Below are 26255 nucleotides of genomic sequence, written 5' to 3'. Positions count from 1 at the left end.
GCCACCTTCCCACCCAAACCGAGGTCCGTCTCCCTCTGTCTGAGCACCGGCTCGCCGCCTTCCAAGGCAGCTGGCCTGCCTCTGCCTCTCGTTTTCCTTCCCCGTGAGGCTGCACAGAATGAGCCCGTGTCTGGCGTGGGAGACCTCATCACAGTGATGGGTGGACAGTCGTAGCTGCTTGTACAAGGGGGCAGGACAGCCTGTCTGTCCTCTTCAGCCCTGGGGTGGGGGTGCTCTTTTCGGTCACCCCATCAGGCCTGGGCAGGGCTGAGCAGAGATTTGAATCCCACTGGTCTGGCCATGATGCGGGGGCTCTTGCCTCCCTGATTCGGGGTCCAGCTCAGAGGTCACCACATCCCCTCATCAGGCTGCCCTGCCCTCACGCCCCAGAAGCCCCCACAGGTGGGACCCAGCAGCTTGGCGATGGAGCAGCCTCACGGAGCAGGGGCTCCTGGCCAGGGAGCACGGGTCTGGACCCCTGGGGCCTTACCTGCCAGGTCTTCTCAGGTTCCACTCTCCTCACCTGGCTCTACAGGACTTCCTGACTGACCTGATGATGTCGGAGGTGGACCGCTGTGGGGACAACGAGCACCTCATCTTCCGGGAGAACACACTGGCCACCAAGGCCATTGAGGAGTACCTCAAGTTGGTGGGCCAGAAGTACCTGCAGGACGCACTAGGTAGGGGGTGTGGGCCGACTGAGGGGCAAGAGGGTCGGGGTGGGGCATGCCCATTGTGTCCTCACCACCCCCTCCTGCCCTTTTGGCCGCAGGGGAGTTCATCAAAGCACTGTACGAGTCGGACGAGAACTGCGAAGTGGACCCAAGCAAGTGCTCAGCCGCTGACCTCCCCGAGCACCAGGGCAACCTCAAGATGTGCTGCGAGCTGGCCTTCTGCAAAATCATCAACTCCTACTGGTCAGTGCTGCCCCCCACGCCCGCTCGGCCTCTACTGCCCAGGGTCCCACCCCGCATCCCTCCCTCTCCCCTCATCCTTCTGCGTAGGCTGGGTGCCTAGAGCATGCTGGGCACTGGGCTGGCCCCTGTGGATGTCATCCTATCCCGAGAGCTCGGCAAGGAGCTCCTCTGTCATTCCCAACAAGAGAGCTGAGGTTTAATAGGAAGAGAGGATTTAGACCTGGCAGTCCCTTACACACGCTGAACAGTGGGTATGCCTGGCACCATTGTAGGTGCTGCGGCTGCACAAGAAGCCGGACACACAAGGCTCTGCTCAGGCACCTGCGGGGTGTGTGGATGGCTTCACCTGGGACGCCTCATCTGGCCATGGAAGCTGGTGCTCAGGTCACAGGCTTGGGATGGCCCCAGCATGTGCCTGTGTGGGGCCTGGACACCGGGTGGGCCTCCTGCTAGGACCGTAGAGAACCGAGGAGGAGGACTGGGCTTTACTAGAACTGAGTTCTGTGGGCCCCTGGCGGCCCTGGAGAGGAGCGGAAGTGTGCAGGGCAGGCTGCTCTTACAGGACTGCAGTCTGGACCACAGTCAGTCCCAGGCCACTCCGTGCAAGACGAGCATCCCAGCACGTGTGAATGGTGGCCACTGAACTAGTACAGTCTCATCAGAGATGGCTGTGTGACTGTCCAGGGGACCATACTACCAGCCCCTAGAAGTGGCTTTATTTTCACACTGGAGGAGCTGCCCAGGTTTTTGCCTCGGTCCCTGCTCCAGCTCAGGACCTACGTTCCCTTCCCCACCTGAGTGGCTCTCCTGACCCCGCTCCCCCGTCCCACCTCCAGCCGTAGCTTGTTTTCTTTCTTTGGTCGTGTTCTTTGCTGTCATGTCTGGCTCCCCTCTGTGGCCCTTCTTTATTACGTCACCAGATAAGCTTGGCTCACCCCCACAGCCATCCTGGCTCACAGCCCTGCTCCCATCAGAGTGCCTAGAGCACCCTGGGGGTGGGCAGATTCCTCAGCTCAGGGCTGGGCACCAGGGGGGCCTGGAGGTGTTTTGCTGCTCGCAAAGGACAGGCACAGGCAGAGGCAGGCCTGCGAGGAGAGCGACAGCCTTGGGTCGGGGCAGAGCCGGTGGGGTCAACACTGCCGGCCCAGGTCCCCCTGCCCCAGGGTTACACAAGGTGCTCACTGGGGCCTCCCTGACCCTTTGGGCTAAGCTGAAAATGACCCTTGGCACCGGGCCAGGAGGGGCAACCGGAGAGCTTGAAGTCTGGAACACACTTCCCACCCTTGGGCTGTGTTTTCACCCAGGGCGGGCTGGATGTGGGACACAGGAAAACATATCCATGGACAATGGTTTTCCATTTCCTCTTTCTGGCGTTTGTGGAGGTCCCTCTTCAGTTCTGAACGAGGCCATTGATAGATGTTATCACTCAGTGCCTACCCCCTGCCCAGTCCTGTGCCAGATGCTTCAGGGCCAGGGCTAAAGGTCCCTGCCCTCACTTCCTCTCCGGCCACGTCCTTGTTGTTTCAGCCACGTTCACTGCCTGAGTCTGCTGGGCTTGTTGGGCAAAAGCTTTTCAGGCTGATCAAAGCAGCTTAAGGCCTTGGGGGTCCCCGCCTTCGGATAGATGGCTGTGTGAACTCGGCAGGGGTGGCCTTGTTCTCAGTGTGGGAGCAAGGAGACAGAAGCCCCGGGAGGGCCAGGCCCTGGGGCAGAGCACCCTTGAGCTAGTGAGAGAGCCAGGTGTAGGCTGGATTCAGGGAGCACCCATCTTCCAAGGTGAAAAAGATAGGAAGGCCTCTGAAAGTCTGGCCTGGTAGGGCCTCACTGAGGCAGGGTGGAGGTGCCCAGGGGAGAGAGCCCCCAGCCAGGTGCTGAGAGCCCTGCCCACCCTCACCAGGTTGGCCTAGGGAGGTCCCTGCCTCTGCTTCCCTCCACACCTGAGTTAGCGAGGAGCTGTGCTCTTAGCCTGTGGTTAGGATCCTCCCCTCGTCTTGATCACCCAGCTCTGCTGAGAACCTCAGATCCTGTAATGTTATTGGAGCAGAGGGGGTCCGTCTCAAAAGCCGGGGACAGGAACCAAGGAGCGGTGCTCTGTTACTGCTGTGTGTCCCTCCCTCTGCCCAAGACCCCACGCCTGCCAGGTGGGGCAGGGGTGAAGCCCCGGGGGACCTGGCCCCAGCGCTGACATCCCCTCTCACTCAGCCCCTCTGGGAGACCCACCGTCTGTGGCCTCGGCGTCCCCGCCCTGTGCTGGCCTGGCTCCCCCAGCGTCCCTGCCCCGCGGATGGTGGATGGTGGAGGAGTGGGCTCAGAGAACTCGGGCATCGGGCCATCATGTAGCCATTGTGGTAGAGCGGGACAGAACTCGGTTCCATCAGACCCAGAACAAGGTCCCTGCTCTGGTCCCAGCCTGGCAACTGACCCCCTCCCCACCCCCACCCCCCAACCTGTCCCCACACAGCGTCTTCCCCCGAGAGCTCAAGGAGGTGTTCGCCTCTTGGCGGCAAGAGTGCAGCAGCCGCGGCCGGCCGGACATCAGCGAGCGGCTCATCAGCGCCTCCCTGTTCCTGCGCTTCCTCTGCCCGGCCATCATGTCCCCCTCACTCTTCAACCTGCTGCAGGAGTACCCCGACGACCGCACCGCCCGCACGCTCACCCTCATTGCCAAAGTCACCCAGAACCTGGCCAACTTCGCCAAGTGAGTGCCACGTCCCCCTGACAGCAGGCTGGAGCCCGTCCGTGGACGCTGGGTCTGCCCCAGAGCTGGGCTGGGCGACAGGCCCGTCCCTGCCTCCTCGGTCCCTCCTCCTCACCCTCTCTCCTCTGCACCCCAGGCTCCCCTCCTAAAGGTACATGCCTTTGTGGTGCGTTTCCTTAGTTTTCAAGGGTGATGAAGCAAGGTATTTTTTTCTTTCTGCCTCTTTGAATGAACATTTTATCATAAGGATTCTCCCACATACTTAACATTCACAAGCTTCTTTTTGACATGAGTGACTAATATGCCTTCAAGGGAGAAGGGCCCATGTCTCCTGAACCCGTCCACTGCGGTTGGGCACCCGGGTGGCTCCAGACTGTCCTTGTCTAAGGCTGCCAAGGTCGTCTGTTCGTGAAGCGCTTCAGTGTTCTTGCTGTACGTTAGAGCGAGTGGGTGGACACGGAAGGGCTGGCTCGGAGAGCTGCTTTCATGAAGGGTGGATGGAGCCCCTCCGGGCCTTCGTGGGGTTGGGCCATGAATCACCACTGGTCCCCGCCCTCCCGGAGCCAGCACTTCAGCAGGGAGAGTGGTGATGGACAGGGGCGTGGCCTCCTAGGAGGGCCATCCGCCTGTTGGGAGAGGAGAGAGGGAGGCTTCCTAGAAGATGCACTACCCAGCTGAGTTCAGGACGAAAGGCACAGAGGCACAGGCCGGGGAGGGACCAGATGCTCTGCTGTTCCTGAATTGTCACGTGCTAGGTCGGGAGATGTGGGAGACCACCCTAGAGGACAGCAGGGACTTGAAGGCCAGGCAGGAGCTGCCAGAGGGCTCTGAGCAAGGTGGCCCTCATCTGTTTCAAGTCCTGCCAACTTCAGCCTGGCAGCAGAGGGGCCAAGAGCAGAGGGAACAAGACTGGCAACCAAGAAGCCAGGAGGAGAGCAGAGTTATGATTCTAGTAAAGGCAGAGTGGTGGAAGGATTTGGTCAGGGATGATGCAGGAGGTGATGGTGATGCAGGAGGCCATGGCTGCAGGTCGTGGGGTGATCAGACGATGAGGCCAGCAGGCCTTGCCAGTTGTCGGGGAGGCAGAGGGAGCAGTTGAACACAGCTAGGCTTCTGGATCAGTCTCCTTGGGATGGGGAGCCCCGGAGGAGGGTGCAGGTTTGGGGTGACGAAGGTGACTGCAGACTTGGCCGAGCTGAGGACAGAGGGAGGTGCCTGAAGAGGAACGTGTCGGAAGGCTTAGCAGAGAGACCTGGCCAAGTGTGGCTTGAGAGTCAGTTGCACACCAGGGGCCACAGACATTTGGAGGGAAAGAGGAGAGAGACTGAGACTGGCAGTGAATGTGGAGTTAGGGCCATGGAACATTCCACATCCTGGAACAAAAAGTCCAGAAGGGGTCTCCAGACTTGGCCATGAGCGCCCTGAATCCATGTGGGTTGGCTGGCTAGGGAGTAAGTGGCATGGAAGGCAGCCACAGTGGAGGGATAGGAGCCCAGGGGGTGAGGCTGTCTCACAGAAGTTGGAGGGCTCCCGGGCGGGGCCCAGGGCGCTCACCCCATCTGCTCGGCTCCAGGTTTGGCAGCAAGGAAGAATACATGTCATTCATGAACCAGTTCCTGGAGCATGAGTGGACCAACATGCAGCGCTTCCTGCTAGAGATCTCCAACCCCGAGACCATCTCCAACACGGCCGGCTTCGAGGGCTACATCGACCTGGGCCGCGAGCTCTCCAGCCTGCACTCGCTGCTCTGGGAGGCTGTCAGCCAGCTGGAGCAGGTGCCTCTCCACTTGGGCCACGATGGGGTGGTGGGTGGGCCAAAGGGCACTGGAGCTCCAGGCTGCTCCTCCCAGAGTAACCATGAGGTCTGAGGGTTTGCCTGTGCGGTAGAGATCAGCGGCCCCACCAGGGCACCAGAGCCCAGGGGTCCAGTGCAGGCCCTGCCAGCACGCGCTGGGGAGGGATGTCGGCCCATTTCCTCCGTGGGGAGCACCACGTTCATGCACGGTCACCTGCTGGGGGAGCCTGCTCTGTGTGTTGGGGCCTCGGGTGTGCCTCTGAATGGATGGCATCCATGAGTGAAGGCATGCTCCCTACCCTTGGGAAGTGTGATCAGATCTAGCTGCTCCCATCTCCTAAGATGTCCTTGCTCTGGATTTTAAGGCCACTGATACAAAACAGATGGACTGGAGATGCTGTGTCTCCATGTGTCAGGCAGCAAGTTGCAAAACTTTCCAGAAGTGCCCTTGACCATCTGTTGAAACGGTCATTCCCTCAACACCTCTGACACTGCTGCAGGCGCTGTGGCCTGGGTTCCACTGACCCCAGCAGGCCCAGCCTACACAGTGGGCAGGTTCTGGGCAGCAGCTGCCAGGCCCTACTTCCAGAACCTCTGCTGCCTTCCAGGGCTCTGAGAGACCATCTTACAAAAGTTCAGTTCAGTTCCGTCGCTCAGTTGTGCCTGACTCTTTGCGACCCCGTGGACTGCAGCACGCTAGGCTTCCCTGTCTTTCACCAACTCCCAGAGCTTGCTCAAACTCATGTCCATTGAGTCGGTGATGCCATACAACCATCTCATCCTCTGTTGTCCCCTTCTCCTCCTGCCTTCAATCTTTCCCAGCATCAGGGCCTTTTCCAATGAGTCAATTCTTCGCATCAGGTGGCCAAAGTATTGGAGTTTTAGCTTCAGCATCAGTGTCCTCCCAATGAATATTCAGGAACTGATTTCCTTTAGGATTGACTGGTTGGATCTCCTTGTGGTCCAACGGACTCTCGAGAGTCTTCTCCAACACCACAGTTCAAAAGCATCAACTCTTCAATGCTCAGCTTTCTTTGTGGTCCAGCTTTCACATCTATACATGACAACTGGAAAAACCATAGTTTTTACTAGACAGACCTTTGTTGGCAAAGTAACGTCTCTGCTTTTTAATATGCATTTGCCCTTCCAATGAATATTTAGGGCTGATTACAAAAGTAGCTGCTGCTAAACCAGTGCTGGAAGGCCTCCTGCTCTTGCCCCATCCTTAGGGGTGAGCACTCAGGGCAGTCTAGTGTGTGGCCTTCTAGCTACATCTGTGCACATGTTAGGTGCCCACACAAGCAGTTCTTGCCCTTTTCTGTTAAAGTGAGAACTTAGCATGCACTGCCACGTGCATTGCTCACTCTTCTCTTGTGGGCATCTTTCCCCGACCATACGTACCACACACCACTGTGACCTTTCTAATGGCACAGACTGTCCAATCATGTGACTGCACCATTTAGTTCATTGGACACTCAGATCAGTCCCAGCTTTTCACTATGAACGGCTGTTGCAGTCGTTTCTGCTTCTTTATGTCCATTGCCCTTTGGCTCCTAGAGACCCAGGAGGGAGCAATGGAAATGAGGCTCAGAGCCCTGTCTTCCTCCACAGCTGCCAACACCTGTCACTCTGCCACTTGCAGAGCCTCTGTGTTGGGGGCCACCATCCCCCACACCTGCACGACCAGGCGGGAGGTATGGACGGTGGTTTGCAGCTGTCACAGCTGACAGTGTTGCAGCAGGATTTAAAGTCGAGCTGTTTGCTGCTCACGTCTCCCCTCTGTGGACCACATGAGTTTTCGTGCTTGCTTTCTGCACACAGCCCTCAGTGGAAGCCGGGACATAAGCCAGGTGAAGGCAGAGTCCCCCGCCCCTTGGCCTAGAACCTTTACCACCATCGATCTAAACCAGGGCAGTGGGCTTCAGACAAGCCCAGGCACCACCCTCTGCCTGACTGGCCGCTTGTTTGTCTGACAGGTGAGCAGGAGTGCCTGCTCTGTTCCTGGGCCATTGCCCCGGGGACTCAGGTGTCAAAGTGGGTCAGGCCTCAGCCAGCCCTGTGGAGTAGGTGACGTGGGAGGGGGCCTCCCCAGAAGCCTCTCCGATGGGGAGATGTAGGGGAACAAACTCCAGGATTCTCTGGGGTCACTGAGGCAGGACAGACCAGGGTGAAATGCTTGAACTAGGTTAGTATGTTTTCCTGTGGGCCTTGCCCCCATCCCAGAGATAATCTAGGGAGCTGGTAAAAATGTAATTTGTCATTTCTGGGTTCCCTACCCCTCCCAGACCCACTGAATCTGACTGCAGGGGAGGGCAAGCCTGCATCTCTGACTGGCTCCTTAGTGATTTTGAACACGGTTGCTCCAGTGCACTTGGCCTCCCCAGGTGGCCCCCTGGCTCATACCTGCCCCCTGCTGTGTCTTTGCAGAGCATCGTATCCAAGCTGGGCCCTCTGCCTCGAATTCTGAGGGACGTCCACACAGCACTGAGCACCCCGGGCAGTGGGCAACTTGCAGGGACCAACGACTTGGCTTCTACGCCCGGCTCCGGCAGCAGCAGCATCTCAGCTGGGCTGCAGAAGATGGTGATTGAGAACGACCTCTCTGGGTAAGAGCCACCAGACGTGCTGGGTGTGGTGGGGTGCATGTACAGACAGGGCAGAGCCCATCTGCAGTCTCCTTTGGGGAGGAGGAAACCTATAGTGGCGTTTATGAAGCAAACCAAATGAGACTCAGGGTGTTCCTTGGGCCCTAAGGAGTAAGAATCTATTTGGACAAAATCAGGGAAGGCTTCCTAGAGGAGGTAGCGCTTTAGTTTTGAGCTTAGGAAAAGTAATATTTCCATTGATGGAAAAGGCATTTTAGGTAGAGGGACTAACAAAAATAAAGGCCTGGAGAAAGACAGTATCTTTTGTTAAGAACAATTACTGGTCCCAGTCAGCACTAGTCACAGTCACTCTTTTGGGTGTGTATGAGCTAGTATTTCCTGGGCCTGAACCAGAGTCTCTGGAAGTGGAGCTCCAGGGTGTGTTTTCAGGAGGAGTTCAGGTGACTCTGTGAGGCATAGAGACTAGGAGCCCCAGGAAACTAGAGAGATGCTGAGGCCCAGTTCCCACTCTGCACCCCCAGTGCTGGGACGAGTGCCCCATCAGTACGTAGTAGAGGGGGAGGCAGAATGTTCTCGAGTGTTGACGTCAAGACGAGGACCTTAGCGTTTACAGTGAGCTACCTGTACTTGGAGTCAAACACTCGCCTCGTCCAGCAGGACCATCTTGGACCGGCTCACGAGGCTGAGGCTGGAGCAGCAGAGCTGGGTGCTGTCTGGCTCTGAGGTGGTAGGGACAGCAGTGGCAGGCTTTTAGCAGGCAAGGGCATTGAGATCACGAACGTGGGGATGTGATGTGAGGGACTGGAGGCCCAGGAGGAGGCCGGAGATGCAGAGACCTTGACACCTCTTCCCCCCGGGTCCCTCTGAGTCTTGAGGGGCCGTCCCTACAACCTGCCCAGTGAGGCAAAGCAAGAGTTCAAGTGGGGCCACACCTCGGTCGAGAGGTCAGGAGACCTGACCTGGGCGTGTGAAGGGTGGCCCAGGCCCCGGGCTTGTCCGGGTTTCTCCCAACTTCGCCTACTTCCCCCGTCCACTTCTTCTCGGCCCCCAAGTGCCGTGGCCTCGAGTGGCCACAACCTGCCCTGCCCTGTCCCATCACCCCCAACTGGCACGTCCTCTCCATCCCAGGTTAAGCCAACTCCTTTCCAAGCCCACATCGAAGCCCCAGGTTCCTGCTGCCTCCAGCCCACTCAGAGCCTGTTCATCTACACCCACCCCCCCATCCTTCCCTCCAAAGCCCACCTGGTTTCATGCCTCCTTCCAAGGAGCCGGCTTCCTGAAAGGGGCCAGGGAGAGGCTGGGGGACTGGAGTGGAGAGTGGGGGACGTGGCTTACGGCTGCAGGTGCAGACCTTCCCCGCCTGAGTCATTCCGTGAGGATCCTCCTCTGATACCTTGTTTTTTATTTTTTGCCGGAAGCCCCAGCCCCCGCCTGCCAGTCAGACAAGGGGTGGCAGTAGGAGGCTGCAGGTGGAGGCTTCTCTCAGCACAGGGCCCCCCTCTTCGGTGAGCAGCCTGACGAGGGACGGGAGGGAAGAGGCAGAGGGAGCCCCCCGTGGCTTTGAAGTCATCATTCCCGGGGCAGGACCCTCGGGTAGCAGAGAGCCACTGCCTTGTGGGTTTGGATTTAGCTCAGGGGAATTTTCCAGAGCACCCCAGGCCCCAGAACCTACTGTCCCAAGATGCCGCGCTGAGCAGGGAAAGGGCCGCTGCTAGGCAGCCTGGCCTGGTGCTGGGAGCTCGGGCCTCTAGTGCCACGGTTCCGTATAGGAGCAGCCATCCGCCCCGCACCTTGGTGGTGGCTTTTGCCAGGCTCAGTGGCTGCGGTTTGGTTTCGCAGCTGTGCCCCAGGACTCTCCCCTTCTTGCCACCCGCTCCCCTCCCCTCCCCTTCCCTCCTCCTCTCTCTTCCCTGCTCCCCCCTTCCCCCTTCCCTGGCTCAGGCCACCGGGGCGGCAGGTTGGCGGGGCTCTCAGTTGGTCGGGACCCGCCTGGGCCGCATTCACAGTTCTTCTCTTCCCCCTTCTTTCCCTGTGTGTGCTTGTCTCCCTGCAGTCTGATAGATTTCACCCGGTTACCGTCTCCAACCCCCGAAAACAAGGACTTGTTTTTTGTCACAAGGTCCTCCGGGGTCCAGCCCTCACCTGCCCGCAGCTCGAGTTACTCGGAAGCCAACGAGCCCGATCTTCAGATGGCCAACGGCGGCAAGAGCCTGTCCATGGTGGACCTCCAAGACGCCCGCGCGCTAGATGGGGAGGCGGGCTCCCCGGCAGGCCCCGACGCCCTCGCCACCGACGGCCAGGCGCCCGCGACTCAGCTGGTCGCCGGGTGGCCAGCCCGGGCGGCCCCCGTGAGCCTGGCAGGGCTGGCCACGGTGCGGCGAGCAGGCCAGACGCCCACCACGCCGGGCACGTCGGAGGGTGCGCCGGGCCGGCCCCAGCTCCTGGCACCGCTGTCCTTCCAGAATCCCGTGTACCAGATGGCGGCAGGCCTGCCGCTGTCGCCCCGCGGCCTCGGCGACTCGGGCTCCGAGGGCCACAGCTCCCTGAGCTCCCACAGCAACAGCGAAGAGCTGGCAGCTGCCGCCAAGCTGGGCAGCTTCAGCAGCAGTGCTGCCACCGCCGCCACCGCCGCCCCCGAAGAGCTGGGCCGGCGCCCCGGGGAGCTGGCGCGGCGGCAGGTGTCGATGACCGAGAAGGGCGGGCAGCCCACGGTGCCCCGGCAGAACAGCGCCGGCCCCCAGCGGAGAATCGACCAGCCGCCGCCCCCACCCCCGCCACCGCCTCCCGCACCCCGCGGCCGGACGCCGCCCACCCTGCTGAGCACCCTGCAGTACCCACGGCCCTCGAGCGGGACCCTGGCCTCGGCCTCGCCCGACTGGGCTGGGCCCGGAGCCCGGCTGCGGCAACAGTCCTCGTCCTCCAAGGGCGATAGCCCTGAGCTGAAGCCTCGCGTGGCACACAAGCAGGTCAGTGCTGCTGGGCGGAGAGGGCAGGCCGGACTCTGGCCACCCCCCTGGGGGGCGGGCTGACCCCCCACGTCGTGCTGCTCCTCCCGGTCACGTCATCTCCACCCGCACCCAGCTGCCATCCCATGCTGAATGATGCCGCAGTCAGCCCCATCCCACCAGCTACTTCCCGTGACACCCCCCAGTGGCCCTTGCTTAAATCCTGTGAACTAGCTTCACTGTGGCTGGGGTCCCTCTACCAGTTTCCCCAGAGACACCTGGGGTCAGGGAGAAAGAGGGATCTGTCTGCCCATCTCCAGTTCCAAAGCCTGTTAAAGCCCGACCCAGGGTAGGAGTCCACGTGGCCCCCAGTCCCCCTCCTGCTCTGAGCTGGTCTTCAGGGCTCTGCACAGAGTTATGGGTACTTTGTGTTAGACACCGACCTGCCAGGCCAAGCCCACTCGCTCTGCCCTAGGCGGCAGAGAAGCCATGTTCAGCTAGGCTCCCCCCCACCCCAGCTCTTGACGGCCTCAGGCTGCGTCTAGGAGGTGAAACTCCCCGGGCCGGGAGCTGCATCAGAGATGCCCATCTGTCCCTGTGCCGCCCCCGGGACCACCCCCTCCCCACCCCTTCCCCCAAACCCCGCCCCCGGGTCCCTCACCGCTGTGTTTCATCGCAGGGCCCTTCACCCGTGAGCCCCAATGCCCTGGACCGCACGGCTGCCTGGCTCTTGACCATGAATGCGCAGTTGTTAGAAGATGAGGGCCTGGGTCCAGACCCCCCTCACAGGGACAGGCTGAGGAGTAAGGAGGAACTCAGCCAAGCAGAAAAGGTAAAAACCGGACCCTGGCCACTTGGGCAGGGGTGAGCTGCCTCCCCGAAGTGGCCGGCAGGACCCTCTCTCCCCTCGAGCCCTGAACATGGCCAGTCCCCCCCCAACCCCTGGTCCCACGTCAGGATGGCAGTCAGGGGAATTTGGAGGATTGAGCTTAAGCCTGAGGTTTCCTCTATGGGCTGCACGTGAGGCTTGCCCAGGAACTGTGTTGAATCAGACTCCAGGAAGCACATTCCCTCAGTGACTGGGCAGCCAAGCTTCTGAGCACCTGGGGCTTGAGGAGAATCCAGGACTTGGGGCTCAGGGGTGCCCGAGACTTGCATAGAGCCCTCATGCACCAAGAGGCAGAGGAGACAGCGGGGAGGGGACATCGCCAGGACCCTCTGCTCTGGAATGGTCTCTGCCCGCGGCCTGGCTCTGCATCCTGCTCTCCACCAGGGTCTGGAGGAGAAAGCCAGGGGGCGGTGGTGGCAGATGGCCTGGAGGTGTTTTCTTCCTTCTAGGGGGAAAGTATCGGTCCTAAAACCTCCAAACCCCAGCCCTAGATTACATCTAGCATATAGTGGGCAGTGGGGTGCTTCTGTTCTCCAGAATTCTTCTAGTTAATATGGCAACTGCCCTAGACCCCTCATCTCCTCCTGGAGGCCAAAGCTCAGATTGCCACAAGGCCCCGCAGAACAGCAGCCACTTGCCCCTGTGCCGTGGGTGCCCGCACTCCCCTTGGCTCCGGAAAAGCCTGTCGCAGCCTCTTGGGTGAGGGCACACAAGTCAGGGTGTTTGCTTTCCCTCCCACCGGCCTGGGCCTGGGTCCATGTCCATGCTGCATTCCGCCGCCTCCACCATCCCCCTCCTTGATCCACCGCATCCACCTGCTTCCACCATTATTACGTGAAGGGGACCAGGGCACATGGGGCACAGTGCTCCCAGAGCCGGAGTTTGGCTGGAGAGCAAGGAGGGCCCACCTCACTCCAGGCTCTGCGCCTTTCTGAGACTCCATTTCCACATGTGAGTTACAGGGATGGCTCGAAGGATTTCAGGGTTCAGGCTGCAGCTGGCGTGTTCTCTTCCCTTGTTCCTTGGCCCAGGGAGCTGCTGTTTCTCTTACTTTCTTTGCTGTTAACCCTGGCAGGTGGATCCTGGAGTTGCCTTGAACTCCTTGGACACCCGGTCCTGCCTGTGCCAGGGAGGGCCCTCCCAACACCACTCTGAGCAGAAAACCCATGATGGGCCTTTTCTCCCCGAGGTGGGCTCTCCTCTGGGACCAGCTGTGTTTCAGGAGTTAGCCTTGCCACCTCCTGACCTTTGGGCCACCCTTTACTGATGAGGGAGTCCCAAGGAGAGGCCCTTCTTGCTTCCCCACTCCCTGGATTCTTGGGGCACCCGGGCCCCACCTCCCGCTTCTGACCCTTTGATTCTGGCCTTGACCCCACCTTCCCCTCTATTCAGTTCACACGACCTGCTAGCTCACTGCTTCTCTTGCTAATTTACACATCTGTCCTCTTCCCCAAAGCCTGGGAGTGCCAGGCTGAGTCAGACTCAGCGAGCCCTGGACCACTTTGCCTTTAATCTCTCCCCACACTTGCCATGCAACTCGCCATGACTTTAAGGTCAAATGGAGGCTGGGAGGCTAGTATCTCACCCCATTAGTCACTCTACTCCCCATGTGACTGGTTCACTTCCCTTCTGGACCCCAGTTTCCCCTCCTGTAGAGCCCCCACCTCTCAAAGTGCTCTGATTTCCTTTGTTTACCTTTGCAAGGAGAGGTTTACCTTTGTTTATTAGGAGAAGCTCAAGACCCTTACTTCTGAGATCTGGGTTTGAGTCTTCATCCTGTTCATAGCTGTAGGTCAGGCTTGGGGGTGGGAGAGCCCTGGATGGGGGCCAGGCGTTGAGTCTCACCTCATACCCCCAGCTCTGGCTGGGGTCCCTGGGCGTCTCCCCACTGTGTGAACTGGGCTGGGCTGGTGATGACCCCTGGGGCATTCCGAGCCAGGCTGCCTCCCACTGGGCTCATGAGCCTGTGCTTTCTGTCCTGGGTGCTGTGCCCGTGGCACGCTGCCCTCCTGGCAGGACCTGGCAGTGCTGCAGGACAAGTTGCGAATCTCCACCAAGAAGCTGGAGGAGTACGAGACCCTGTTCAAGTGCCAGGAGGAGACAACCCAGAAGCTGGTGCTGGAGTACCAGGCACGGCTAGAGGAGGGCGAGGAGCGGCTGCGACGGCAGCAGGAGGACAAGGACATCCAGATGAAGGGCATCATCAGCAGGTGAGGGCGGCTGGCCGGTCCCTGCTCCGGGCCCAGTCGTGGCCCCGCGCGTGCAGAGGGGCAGACCTGCCCACTGCCTTCCAGGAGGCCCTGGATCCCAGGGACGGGCTGCTCAGCTGTCTTGATGAGCTGAGTGTGGAGAAGAGTCTGAGGCGGTGGGGATTGGAGGAGGGTGGGAGCTTGGAGTGCAGGGCGCCCCCGTGGTACAGCGTGGGTTGATGGTGGAGTGTAAAGGTGGCCTGGCAGAAGTGACGTCAGCCAAGGCAGCGTGCAGAGGGCCTGGGGCCCCCCTGGGGAGTCACGTTTTCTTAGTGAACACTCACAGGAGAGTTTAGAAGCTGGATGGCGGCAGGGGTTGGGGGGGCAGGGGGAAGTGGGTGCCAGGAAACACAATGAGGACCCATCCAGTCCAGGGCAGGGGAAGTAGGGATGCATGTCAGTTACATGCAGCGGTGAGGATGGGAGTGAGGGGGGGAAGTATACAAAATAACCCTGATTTTTACCAAGAGCATCCGGGTGTGTCATGGTGCCAGTTACCGAGGTGAGGACCTTTGGAAGAAGAGCGGTTTGGTTAGGGAGGGGGAGAAGTGGGGCCAGTATTGGGTATGTTGAGTTTTAAGGTGCCTATGGGTTATGCAGGAAGATTTTCAGGTGGACCAGTGACTTCAATGCTGACTCTCATCTTTATTGACGCCTTATCTTTATTTCCGTGTTGATTCGCCTCTCTCTCCCCCTCTGCCCCTGTCTGTAAGCAGGGAGTGTGGTCGAGGTGTAGCATCCTTCTTTATGGCAGTAATACCAAGTGTGAGGAGACAGTGTGCATTTACATGTTAGTTTCCATGGTACAGGAATCTGTCCTCAGCATAGATTTAGCAGGTGTGCAGTAAATATGTTTCCCAACCTGGCCTCATGCTTTGTCCACTATAAAAAAAATCCTTCCTTAATTCCTCCTATTTACACTACCTGTTACTCTGCTCCTGATTATTGTTTACTTGATTTACCTGTGGGATTCCTCTTTATAAAATGGTTAGCATGAGCAGAGGGCCTGTAACTGGGGTGACAAAGGACCCACTGTTCACTTAAGTGCCAACTCTGCTCTTGGCTCACCTCATGTGTGTGATTCCAAAAAAGGAAACACTTTTCAACCTAACCACTTCCTTCTCACCTGGTTCTCTGAGGGATGCATCTTTTCCTGAATTCAGTGGCTTACTTAACATTTATTTCTACTACCCAGTCCTGGTGTATTTCCTCCCTACTATAAATGTCAACTAGGTCAATTTGGTTGATAGTGTTGTTCAGGTCTTCTGTATCTTTAGTGGTTTTTCTGTGTACTTATTTACTGTTCTGCTAGTTATTTAGAAAAGGATAATAAAGTTTCTAATCATAGTTACGAATTTATTTCTTCTTTCATTTGTGTTGGTTTTTACTTTATAGTCACTGAAACTTTATTTTTAGGTGCATACAGATTTAGGCTTATTATGTGCTGTTGATGAACTGACCCCTTCATCGCTATAAAATCACCTCGTAATATTCCTCATAATTTCCTCATAATTATCCCTCATAATATTCCTTTCTGTGAAGTCCACTTTGATATTAATACAGCTACCCTTAACTTTTTTGATTGACATTAGCCCGTTATATTCTTTTTCATCCTTATACTTTCAACAAAGCTATGTCCCTCACTCGCTACATAAAGTGAGTTTCTATCACAGACACCTTATTGTTCCTGCTTTTTATCTAATCTGATAGTTTCTGCCTTTGAGTTGGAATGTTTAGACTATTTACATTTAATGTAATTGTCAATATAATTATGTTTAAACCTATTATCTTGCTACTTGTTTTCTCTTTGCACCATCTGTTCCTTTTCCTGCTCTCTTCTGCTGCTAAGTCACGTCAGTCGTGTCCGACTCTGTGCAACCCCATAGACAGCAGTCCACCAGGCTCCCCCGTCCCTGGGATTCTCCAGGCAAGAATACTGGAGTGGGTTGCCATTTCCTTCTCCAATGCATGAAAGTGAAAAGTGAAAGTGAAGTCGCTCAGTCGTGTCCGACTCTAGACTTTTTATGATTCCATCTTACCTCCTTTATTGGCATATTAGCTATATCTTGTTGCATGAGGGGCAGAGGTTGGAAACTTTTTGTAAGGGGTGGATAATAGATACTTAGGCTTTGCAGGCCATAGGATGTCTGTCACAGCTATGTATCTCTGCTGTTTTAGAAGAATGTGCGTGGTGTGGCTGTTTACCAAAACTAGCAGTGGACAAGATTTTGCCCTTACGTGAGCTATAATAGCAGGGACCTGATAGTATTTTTGTTCCTCTGTACTTAATGTATTGATATCACTTTTCCTCTGTCTGATTTAAAGATTTTTTTTCTTTATCGTCGATTGCCAACAATTTGATTATGAAGTGCCTTGACATGTTTTCTTCATGTTTCTTGAGTTTGTTAAGCTCTTGGATCTGTGGGTGTAGAGTTCTGCCTCCCCAGGCTATTTTCTGGAATTCTCATTGCATGTATATTAGTCTTCTTTATATTGTTCCAAGTCCTACTGGTGCTGTTTTATTTTTTAAATTTTTCTCCTATGTTTTATCTTAGATTGTTACAGTGTGTCTTCAAGTTCATTCATTGTTCAGTGTCTAATATGTTACTCCTATCCAGTACTTTTTTTCATTTCAGATGTATTTTTTGCCTCTAAACTTTCAGTTTGGTTTAAATCCCATCCATTTCTCTTCTCATCCTGCTCATGCTTTCCTTGGTTCTCTTGAGCACGTAGAATGTATTTACAACAGTTGTTTTAATGTCCTTGTCTACTCATCCTGTCGTCTGACATTTCCAGGTCTGTCTTGATAGATGTTCTTCCTGGTTAAGGGTTATGTTTTCCTACTTCTCTGCATGCTTGGTGATTTTTGGTTAGATGCCAGACATTGTGATTTTTTTTACATAGCTGCTGGATGTCTTGTGTTCCTTTAAGTACCTGAGGGCTTTGTTCTGGGACACAATGAAGTTGAAAGAGTCGGTTTCATTCTTTCGAGGTTTATTTGTAAGCTCTGTTGGGGTGGGTCTTGGGTAGTCTTTAGTCCAGAGCTATTCTGGTTCTGCTGTTGAGGCAGTTTCCTTCTGGGGATTCTACTGATGCCTCCTGTGTTTACTAACACAGGAGTGTTTTTACTGCCTGGAGGGATCGTAAACTATTTTAGGGGTAGTTTTGTGTATTCCTTTCCAGTGGCTCTGGCCTGTTTTCTCACCAGCATGCAGACCAGTTCTCAGCCAAAGCCCCAAGGGGACCCCTCAGGAGATAGGTAGAGTCTTCTCTGCTTTTTCTCCTCTCCACTCCACCCCCGCCGCCCTCCCGTCCTCCACCACCACCGTCTCATCCTCCCCACCCCAGCCCCCCAGCCTCCCGGGTATGCTGACTCTGTGACCACTTCCGCCCTTTGCTTGCCTGGACACTCTCAGCAGTGGGCGGGGCTCCCCTCACGTGTTCCCATCTCTCGGGAGTCATGTGCCCTACTGCACTGCCTGTTTTTCAGTGTCTGGAAACCTTTGTTTCATATATTTTGTCCCGTTTTCTAGTTTGGTGTTTCCGCGGCAGGAGGTTGAATCCAGTGCCTATTATTCCACCATAGCTGGGAACAGAAGTTTCTCCCACTTCCTCCGTTGCTTCCACCTCCTCGTCTTCATCCAGGCTTTGCTCAGTGTCTTATGTTCCTGTGACAAAGGAACCCCCACCCCGACCTTGGCAGGATCCCACACCCCTTCCTCCTCAACCCCGATCCCATTGGCTTTTCATGACAGTCCTGTGTGGTACCTGCCCCTGCCCCATTGAGCTTCCTGTGCGTCTGCTGTGAGATGGACTGAGGGCTCGCCTAGGAGTTAGATGCTGTGCTGCACCGGAGGAGTCCCGCGGGCAGACAGAAGGAAAGCTGTGCGTGCTCAGTTGTGTCTGACTGTTCTGCAACCCCATGGACTGTAGCCCACCAGGTCCCTTTGTCCATGGGATTTTCCCAGCAAGAATACTGGAGTGGGTTGCCATGTCCTCCTCCAGGGGATCTTCCCAACGTAGGGATCAAACCCGCGCCTCCTGCATTGCAGGCAGATTCTTTACCCCTGAGCCAGCTGGGAAGCCCAAATAAAGCAGTAAGTGAACTCATCTGAGAAGAGCGTAGGGCAAGAAGAAAGGCAGGCTGAGGCAGAGCCCTGGGGCGCCTGAGGTCCTCAGGGCAGACAGGACAAGGCGTCTCCAGAGCAGTGGCCAGGGAGCTAGAATGCAGACCCAGAGAGTATAGTCGGAAGCTGGGAGTGATCGGCAGTGACTGCCAGGTGTGTGAGAGAGAAGCAGGATGAGCCAGGAAGGGTCTCAGGGCAGGAGCAGCTGGCAACAGGCCCACGCTGGCCCTCGTTCTGCACTTTTGGACATCGTGATCCTTATGTCGTCCCAGCTCGTTCCCCAACCAGCAGACCTTGCTTGTCCTTCGGTGTCCCGTTCGGCGTGTGCATCTGCACCCCACCCTCCAAGATGGTTAGCTGTTCCCCTTTCTCTGTTCCCATGGCTCCCCAGCTCCCCATGCAGAGGGCAGCTGCTGCCTCCCACCTGTGTGCCTGCACCTTGTGGCCTCATCCTGCCACCTCGAGTACCTGGTGCAGCCTCAATGAATAGAGTGGGTGGAGAAAGTTCTCGAGCCCTGCAGGCCCTCTGTTCCCCACTCAAACCAGAGGTCTTATGATGTGACAGCACTTGCTTGGCCTTGGGGTGCATGAGGATCTAATACCCACCCAACCCATCAGAAGGGGGCCGTGCCCAGGGCTTCTGGGGATTTGGGGACAGAATCTGGGGCGGGTGAAATGTAAGGAAGGAGCAGGCTCAGCCCGTGTCAGGTAGTGGAGGCCAGCTGGAGGGCCTCCGTCCCTGGCAAGTGTGGGAGGTGAGTCTGTGGCCCAAGGAGGGGCTCTCCTAGTGTGTCCCCCTCTGTGAGGGTGTGATGACTTGTTCCCACGAGGCCCCACACTCACCCCCTCACTTGCACCCTGAAATGCCGGCCTGACTGTCCTTGTCTCCGGTAACAGGTTGATGTCAGTGGAGGAGGAGCTGAAGAAGGACCATGCAGAGATGCAAGCAGCTGTAGACTCCAAACAGAAGATCATTGATGCTCAGGTGTGGGGCTCTGGCCTTTTGGACAGCCACAGGTGTTAAAGGACCTGGGATTAGGAGGGGGTGACTTTGGCTTCTTCACATCCTCGGTCATACCCCACTGCAGAAGCGAAGAAGGATAGGCGATCGGGATCTCTGCCCCAGGAGTCAGAGTCAAGGGTCTCAGTGGACCACAAGCTCACTAGGACAGGCTTTGAAAAGGGCGGGGCCACTCCGCCCCTGCTTGGGCAGCTTAGTTAGGGATTGATTACCTTTCACCAGGTGTTCTGACCAGAGTAGAAGCTATTGGGAGGGGAATGGGGAAGGCTAGGGTGACAGCAGGCTGGGGAGAGGGAGCAAGGGAGCTCTTGTTCAGACCCTTGGCTTCCCAACTGTGTTGAGGGGTGATAGCAGTTGAGAGACTGGCTTCCGGTCTCCTTCATCCAGGTCTGTGCCCTTTTCCTCTCCAGGGCCAAGCCTTGCTCAGTCAGGAAACTGCACAGGCTGATGGGAGCTGTGACCTCTGTGTTACCCACACCCACATGCACACACACATGAGTGAGGGTGCCTGCCCTTGGGGCTTCAAGGAGCTGGTACTTGGCACCACTAGGGCCACTCATTGGGCTGAGAAGCAGGTAATGCGGTAGAGACACGAGGAAGGCAGGCTCAGCGAGGTCCTCTTCCATGAGGGCGAGCTGCCTCCTCCCGGCTTCAGAAACTCTGCATCCTCGGTGTTTGTGCTCACAGGCGGTGTCCTCCAGGCCACCTCCCTCCGCGCTCTTCTTCCCTGTAGGCAGCCACAGCTCCGGGGAGACCCCTTTCCCAGCACAGATCCCCCCCGCCTTGGGGCCAGCAGCCCTCAACCCCACCTGACACCCTCTTTGTCCCACAGGAGAAGCGCATCGCCTCACTGGACGCAGCCAACGCGCGCCTCATGAGCGCCCTGACGCAGCTCAAAGAGAGGTACAGCATGCAAGCCCGTAACGGCCTCTCCCCCACCAACCCCACCAAATTGCAGATTACTGAGAACGGCGAGTTCCGAAACAGCAGCAATTGTTAACCTGCCCGAGGAGGGGAGGACTCTGGTGGCCCAGGGCGGGGTCCCAGCCTGGGGAGGAGCAGCGCCAGGGGGCCAGAGGCCGAGGCTCGCCTCCCCCCTCCACCCGCGGCCCAGGAGGCAGCCGCAGAGGGAACCGCAAGAGACTGACGCAGCGCGAGCGGGGGACGCCGGCCCACTCCCCCGAGAAGCATGTTGGGTGCAGGCTGGGGAGTGGGTGCAGCCTGGCGGGGGCAGGGGCCTGCCGCAGTGTCTCTGTTTTGGGTGTTGAACTTGGTGTGTGTGCCCTTTCCTCCTTGACCTGGCCGAGTGCATGTACCCCCCTACCCCCCGACACCCCTCCTCTGCACAGGGGGAGCCGCCCAGAGAGTTGGAGGGTCAGAGAGCCAAGGGCCTCCTGCCATGGCTTCCCCTTGCCTCCCAGGGACCCAGGGCTCCTGGGCAGCCAGGCGCTGGCCTGTGGGACCTGTCGCTCGGTTCCAGAAGCTGACAGGGTGGTCAGCAGGCGGGGAGAGGGTGGGGAGGACGGAGCTGCCAGAGCACTGTGTCCCCCCGCCTGTCTCCACCCTGAGCACCTGCCAATGCATGCTCGGGGCCCCTTCCTGGCTGTGAGGAGCCGAGGCGTCACCCCTACACCTGTCCCCAGCCCCTCGGCCCGCCCCCTCCCGTTCTAACTCTGTCAAATAGACAGTCTATAGACCCAGTGAGGATCTCAGCTCTTCCTTCTGGGCCCTCGTACCCGTGGGAAGATCAGAGCCTCCCTCGCCACAGGGGCCCAGGCTGATGCGCTGGGGCCCCCCCCAAAGCCAAAGATCTGGGCAGAGCTGGCCCAGGTGGCACTGTAGCAGTGGCCGCCTGTCTCCCAGAGCTCGCGTGCCGGCACGGTGGCCCTGCAGGGAGTGGCCAGCAGGTGCACCCCCCGCCCTCCCCAGAGACAGGCTGAGCTTTTCTGGTGGATGGTTAGAAAAAGAATTCTAGTGCCCACAGGCCCTGAGAAGGTGGATAACTGTGATTTTTTTTCCTTTCACAGTATGCATTAGAAACAAAAGCCCGCTTGCTCGCTTGCTGGAACACAGGGGCCTTTTAAATTGAGCGTGCGCACTGCATGGGAAATAGCGGCCCTGGAGGATGTTAGACTTGCTCCCTCTCCAAGACCGCGGCAGCCTGCACCCGCCCCCGTGCGTGCGGCCGGCCTCTGCCTCACCCTCCCGGGCCCACCGAGGACCCAGGCGCTGCAGACAGGGGAGGGGCCAACCCACGGCTGGGGCCGGTTTCCCTCAGCCCCAGGCTGTTTTGTAGCTTGTGGGCCCTCCCTACTCTCCCCCTCTGCTCCCGCCCTTGCGGGACATAGGTGGGCAGGAACTTGGGTCTCTCTCATCCTTGTTCCCACCCCTGACCCTGGGGAATTTCGGGGCCAGAGCTGGGGCATCCATCCCGCAGCCAGGAGCCGCCCTGACTGCTCTCAGCTGTGGGAAAGCTGGGGAGACCCCTTCCTGCCTCTGGGGCAGGAGCTGCTCCACCAGGACCCAGAGTTGGGGAGCAACAGGGGGTGGGTGGCTCAGACCACACTGCACCCCCGTCCTGGGGTGGAACCTGTAGTTCAGTTAGCCCAGAGACCTGCTGGTGGGGAGAGGGCAGGACCCCCCGAAAGGTCACAGACCTCAGGAAGGCAGGCCATTGGGGGTGGAGGCCCTGCCCCACTCCTCTGTCCGCATAGGCAGGGCCTGGCCCCAGGGACGTCCACCTCTTGTTCCGACTCACCCCTCCTCTGCCCAGCGAATCCTCCCCACCCGCCCCCCCACCCCTCTCCCGCCGATGCCTCGTTGAGCAACCTCAGACTGAACTGAGCGCCTCTTAGCAATACAGGGGGAGGGTCCCAGGGCCTGCACAGCCGGGCTCCAGAGGCCAGTGGCAGCCGGTGCTGGCGGCCCTTGGCCTGGGTTGCGAGCTCTCGGGCCGAGAGCCTTATCTACTTAGTGCAAAAACTGTAAAAGTGTACAGACTCTCCACAGATTTTTATCTGAACTGCAAGTCTGACAATTTTTGTAAATGTTCTTGGTGTTTGACTGTAATGTAACTATTTCACCCAATGGTTGTACATAGTCCTTCAGTCCTGGTGCTGCCGAGGGCTGCCCGGGACCGCTGCTCTCCGATGGTTTTTTATTTTATTTTTAATCTAGAGGACAGTATTGGGCAGGAGGCAGAGGTCGGGGATCTGGGGGTTGGGGTTTTGCAGCGTGCTATCTGGGTGGCTGGGGAACACGCGCCCCCTCCTGGGTCACCCTGAACCGGGATGAGGAAGGGCGGGGGACCCGAGCCCAGCCCCCCTGCCCGAGAAGGCTCTCCCCCGGCCCTCTCCCGCCAACAGAGAGGCCTGACTCTTTCCGCCTAACTTTTATGTTTAGGGTGAAGGAAACTGCCAAACTTCCTATAAGTGAAGACTCTTTCCAACCGCCCAGAATGGGGGTGGGGAACCCAGGGCAGAGCTCCAGGCGCCCCCTGACCCTGCAGAGCATCTGCCCCGGCGTCCACCTCTCACCCCTTCCCACCCCATCCGTCTGCGTAAGGCAGACCCCAGGGAAACAGCCCCTCTTTTTCTACACACTCCCCTAGCTCCCCCAGCCCCACTCCACCTCCCACCCTGCCTTTTGTAAGTATGTGAAAAGGAAAAAAATGCAAACGTTGGAGTCTTGGCCAGAGCGCCTCCCTCCAGCTGCGACTCTATGTAATAATGTACAGAGAAAGTTGTTGGTGTTCTAAGACTGTGTGGCTGTGCAATTTCTGTACATTTGCAATTAGAAATATTAAAGATTTATTTAGCTATTTTAAGCCTGACTCGCCTCTCCATGCAGCTGTGTCTCGAGCTTTTCCAGGGGTGACTCCCGAGTTGTGGGGTGACTCCCAAGTCATAGACTGACACTGTTTTGTACCAGGAGACCCCAGCAGTCAGTTCACCACAGTGGCAGTTGAGGGTCGGGAAGGAAGTCTGGGGTCTCTTCCTCCCTCTAGTCCCCCAGAGCATGACCCCCTGGACTCCCCTGTAGTGGACACCAGCTCCTACCAGACTCTGCTGCCCCAGCCCCTGAAATCTGGCTCCAGGAGGGAAGGAGGTTGGTCCAGGGTCACTAGCAGGTCGTGACTGAACTAGACATAAACCCAAGCCTCTGACACCTGAGAAGCCCCAATGCGTGACCCCCTTCCTGCCCGCAAAGCTGAAGCCAGGGCCTTTGCTGGGAACAAGCCAGTACCCAAGCCCCTCGGCCGTACCTACGCAAGGTGAGGACTGCAGGGGAAAGCAACATTCCCCTTTCAGACCGGGCCCCTGGGCTCCCATCTGCCCTCCCAGCAAGGCTTTCCCGCCCTGTTCTCCACCATGGTACCTCTTAGCAGACCTCCCAGCCAGATGCTCCGAGAGCTGCCATCCTACCCCACGGGGTGGGGGTGGGGTTGGGGGTGCCACAGTGACCCTCCGCCCTGGCTCACCACCAGCTGGGCACCCCTGCCTCACTGTTCCCTCCCTGCAGTGGCAAGGGAGAGGCAGCCCTGGCCACCCCTTGCTTTCATCCCTCCTCACTCTTCAGCCCCTGCTGCTGCTGCTCACAGCATTTAGAACACCAGCTCTCCACCTGCTCATCACCTGCTCCAGGCAGGTTTTCTTCCCTCAGACAGCGTTTTTTAAAGTGTACTGTCTGCAGGGACCTGCCGTCTCCACTCCTGCCTCCTGCCTGCCCTTTCCCCAGCCTTCTGTCACCTGGCTTACCTGTCACACCTTTACCACCTCATTGCCAAACCATGGGCCACCTCAATGCTTCTGCACCGCTGACCCTGGTCCCTCTGCTGGGGCAATGCTCTGTAAATACAAAACTCAAGGAAACAGCAACAGATGCAACCGGAAAATCATTTCATGTTGACAGAGGCGCTTATAATGAAGCTACAAGAGCCACAAACCTCCACATGTGGATTAAGGAGCATCGGATAGAAAGCAAAAACAGCCAGAAATGCAAGAGGAAAAAAAAAATTGACAAAAAACACAATTGCATTTGAGACTAACACACCACCAGTATTCGTTTATGACAGATCAAGGAAACATTAAGAACCCAGAGGATTTTAATAATTAATAAAGTTTATAAGCAGGGATACATCAAGCTCTTACCCTAGGGAGAACACACCTTCTTTCAAGTATACTTGGAACATTACCCAAAGGTGACTGCATATGTCGAGATGGGAAAACCTCAGAAAGTCAGCCAAAGAAACAATTTGGGCCACATTTTTTACCTTGAAGCAATAAAACTAGAGATCACTAAAAAAATGTTTACTTGGTTTTTCTATCAGAAAAGTTTAAAAAATATTGAATCAGTAAGATTAGGTTTTTAAGAGAAATAGATTTCTAATTAAACAGGGTATATTGATGACATACAGTCATCTCTTTTCCTTTGCAAGCACCACTCTACTGACAGGAAAAGACTGAAAAGATTATCACTCATAAGGTCAGAATTAATGTGGAAGGAGATAGCACTATTTAAGAGAATTTGAAAGGCTTTGGCAGCTGAAAGTTGATGAAAGATCATTGGCTAAATTAGCAGGGGGAGAGATGAACCAGAAATGAACTGATTAGCCCTGTGGGGCCCCAGCATGATGGGCCAAGCAAGGGTCGTTGTTTAGTCACTAAGCCATGTCTGACTCTGCAACCCCATGGGTTGTAGCTCACCAGGATCCTCTGTCCATGGGATGCCCCAGTCAAGAATACTGGAGTGGGTTGCCATTTCTGTCTCCAGGAGATCTTCTCAACCCAGAGATCAAATCCACGCATTGCAGGTGGATTCTTTGCCACTGAGCCACCTGGGAAACCCTCAAGCAAGGGTACCAGGTTGGAAATGGGGGAACCAGACTCCAGCCTTCTCCCTGTGTTCTGCACAGCCAGCTGGACACCCTCTGGAGGAATCGAGCCAGGTAGGCTCTGGACGTGGGGACACCAGGCAGAACAGAGAGCTCTGAGAGGCACAGGTCTAAAAGGAGGGAGGAGGGGTGAAAGGAGCTGCCCTCAAGAGTGCCCAGCCCACTAGTACTTGCAAGGCTCCCAGAATGGACCAGGCATCTGTCCCCCAGAGAGCTGACTGGAACATTCTTCATTGGAAAAACTGACTTCAGAGAAAAGACCTCCACATATTTCTCAATGTAAAGACTGTATCACTATTCCAACATCCTACAACGACACTCACTGATCAGTGTATATCCTGGGCCTTTGCACACACACACATATAAAGAGCACAGAGAACCAGGACCCCTCAGACAGCAAAGCTTCCAACAAATAAACTAGATATGAATTTCCCTGGGCCTTTGCTTCACTAGTCCTAACAAACTCCCCTATTTGCGAATATAATAGCTTAAAAAAAGTTTCAAGGAAGAGTCCAAATCAACCAGCCAAAGAAAAGAAACAAGAAATAGAGACAATGTAGGAAAGAGAAGAGCGTTAAAAAATAACCCTCCACCAAAATATAATACCCTTAGGGAGATAAAACAAGAATAGGATGTTATTAAAAAAAAAAAAAAAACCCAGATCACAAAAGACCTGCTATTAGATTTTTTGTATAATCCAAAGATAAAATATCTAACGGGACTGACAGAATACAAAGTTGATGTATTCTTCCAGAAATAGAAAATGGGAGTGAGACCTAGTCTTCAGCCAATACTACAAAGCTACAGTAATCAAAACAGCATGGTATTGGCACAAAAACAGACATATGGTTCCATGGAACAGAATCCAGGAATAAACCCACATAACTACAGTCAGTTAATCTTGGACAAAGGAGGCAAGAATATACAATGAGAAAAAATCTCTTCAGCAAATAGTGTTGGGAAGTCTGGACAGCTCCACATAAATCAATAAAGTTAGAACACACGCTCACACCATATACAAAAATAAGCTCGAAATGACCTAAAGACTTAAGGATAAGATGTGACACCATAAAACTCTTAGAAGAGAACAAAGGTAAAACATTCTCTGACATAGA

General features: G+C 56.4%; 1 protein-coding gene across 33 annotated transcripts in view; it reads left to right on the top strand.

The window, feature by feature from the left end:
- DAB2IP (DAB2 interacting protein) overlaps positions 1-23074 on the top strand; it is a 208807-nt gene extending 185733 nt beyond the window's left edge. For 9 of the 33 annotated variants that reach the window (XM_081588776.1, XM_081588774.1, XM_081588773.1 and 6 more), the window contains 10 exons: positions 536-680; positions 773-917; positions 3379-3615; positions 5189-5390; positions 7838-8016; positions 10070-10982; positions 11641-11793; positions 13867-14060; positions 19124-19211; positions 20080-23074. In XM_081588776.1, the coding sequence (XP_081444902.1) occupies positions 536-680; positions 773-917; positions 3379-3615; positions 5189-5390; positions 7838-8016; positions 10070-10982; positions 11641-11793; positions 13867-14060; positions 19124-19211; positions 20080-20247 (2424 nt within the window). In that variant the 3' untranslated portion in view covers positions 20248-23074. Of the gene's footprint in view, positions 1-535; positions 681-772; positions 918-3378; positions 3616-5188; positions 5391-7837; positions 8017-10069; positions 10987-11640; positions 11794-13866; positions 14061-19123; positions 19214-20079 lie in introns of all 33 variants that reach the window. The other 24 variants (XM_081588783.1, XM_081588780.1, XM_081588778.1 and 21 more) reach the window with 6 other exon arrangements.
- The last annotated feature ends 3181 nt before the right edge of the window (positions 23075-26255 follow it).

This window comes from Giraffa tippelskirchi, chromosome 4 (assembly GCF_054371585.1).
Source record: "Giraffa tippelskirchi isolate mGirTip1 chromosome 4, T2T-mGirTip1v1.2.pri, whole genome shotgun sequence".
Taxonomy (NCBI): domain Eukaryota; kingdom Metazoa; phylum Chordata; class Mammalia; order Artiodactyla; family Giraffidae; genus Giraffa; species Giraffa tippelskirchi.
Note: the sequence above shows the minus strand (reverse complement) of the source record. Positions and strands in the feature narration are given on the sequence as shown.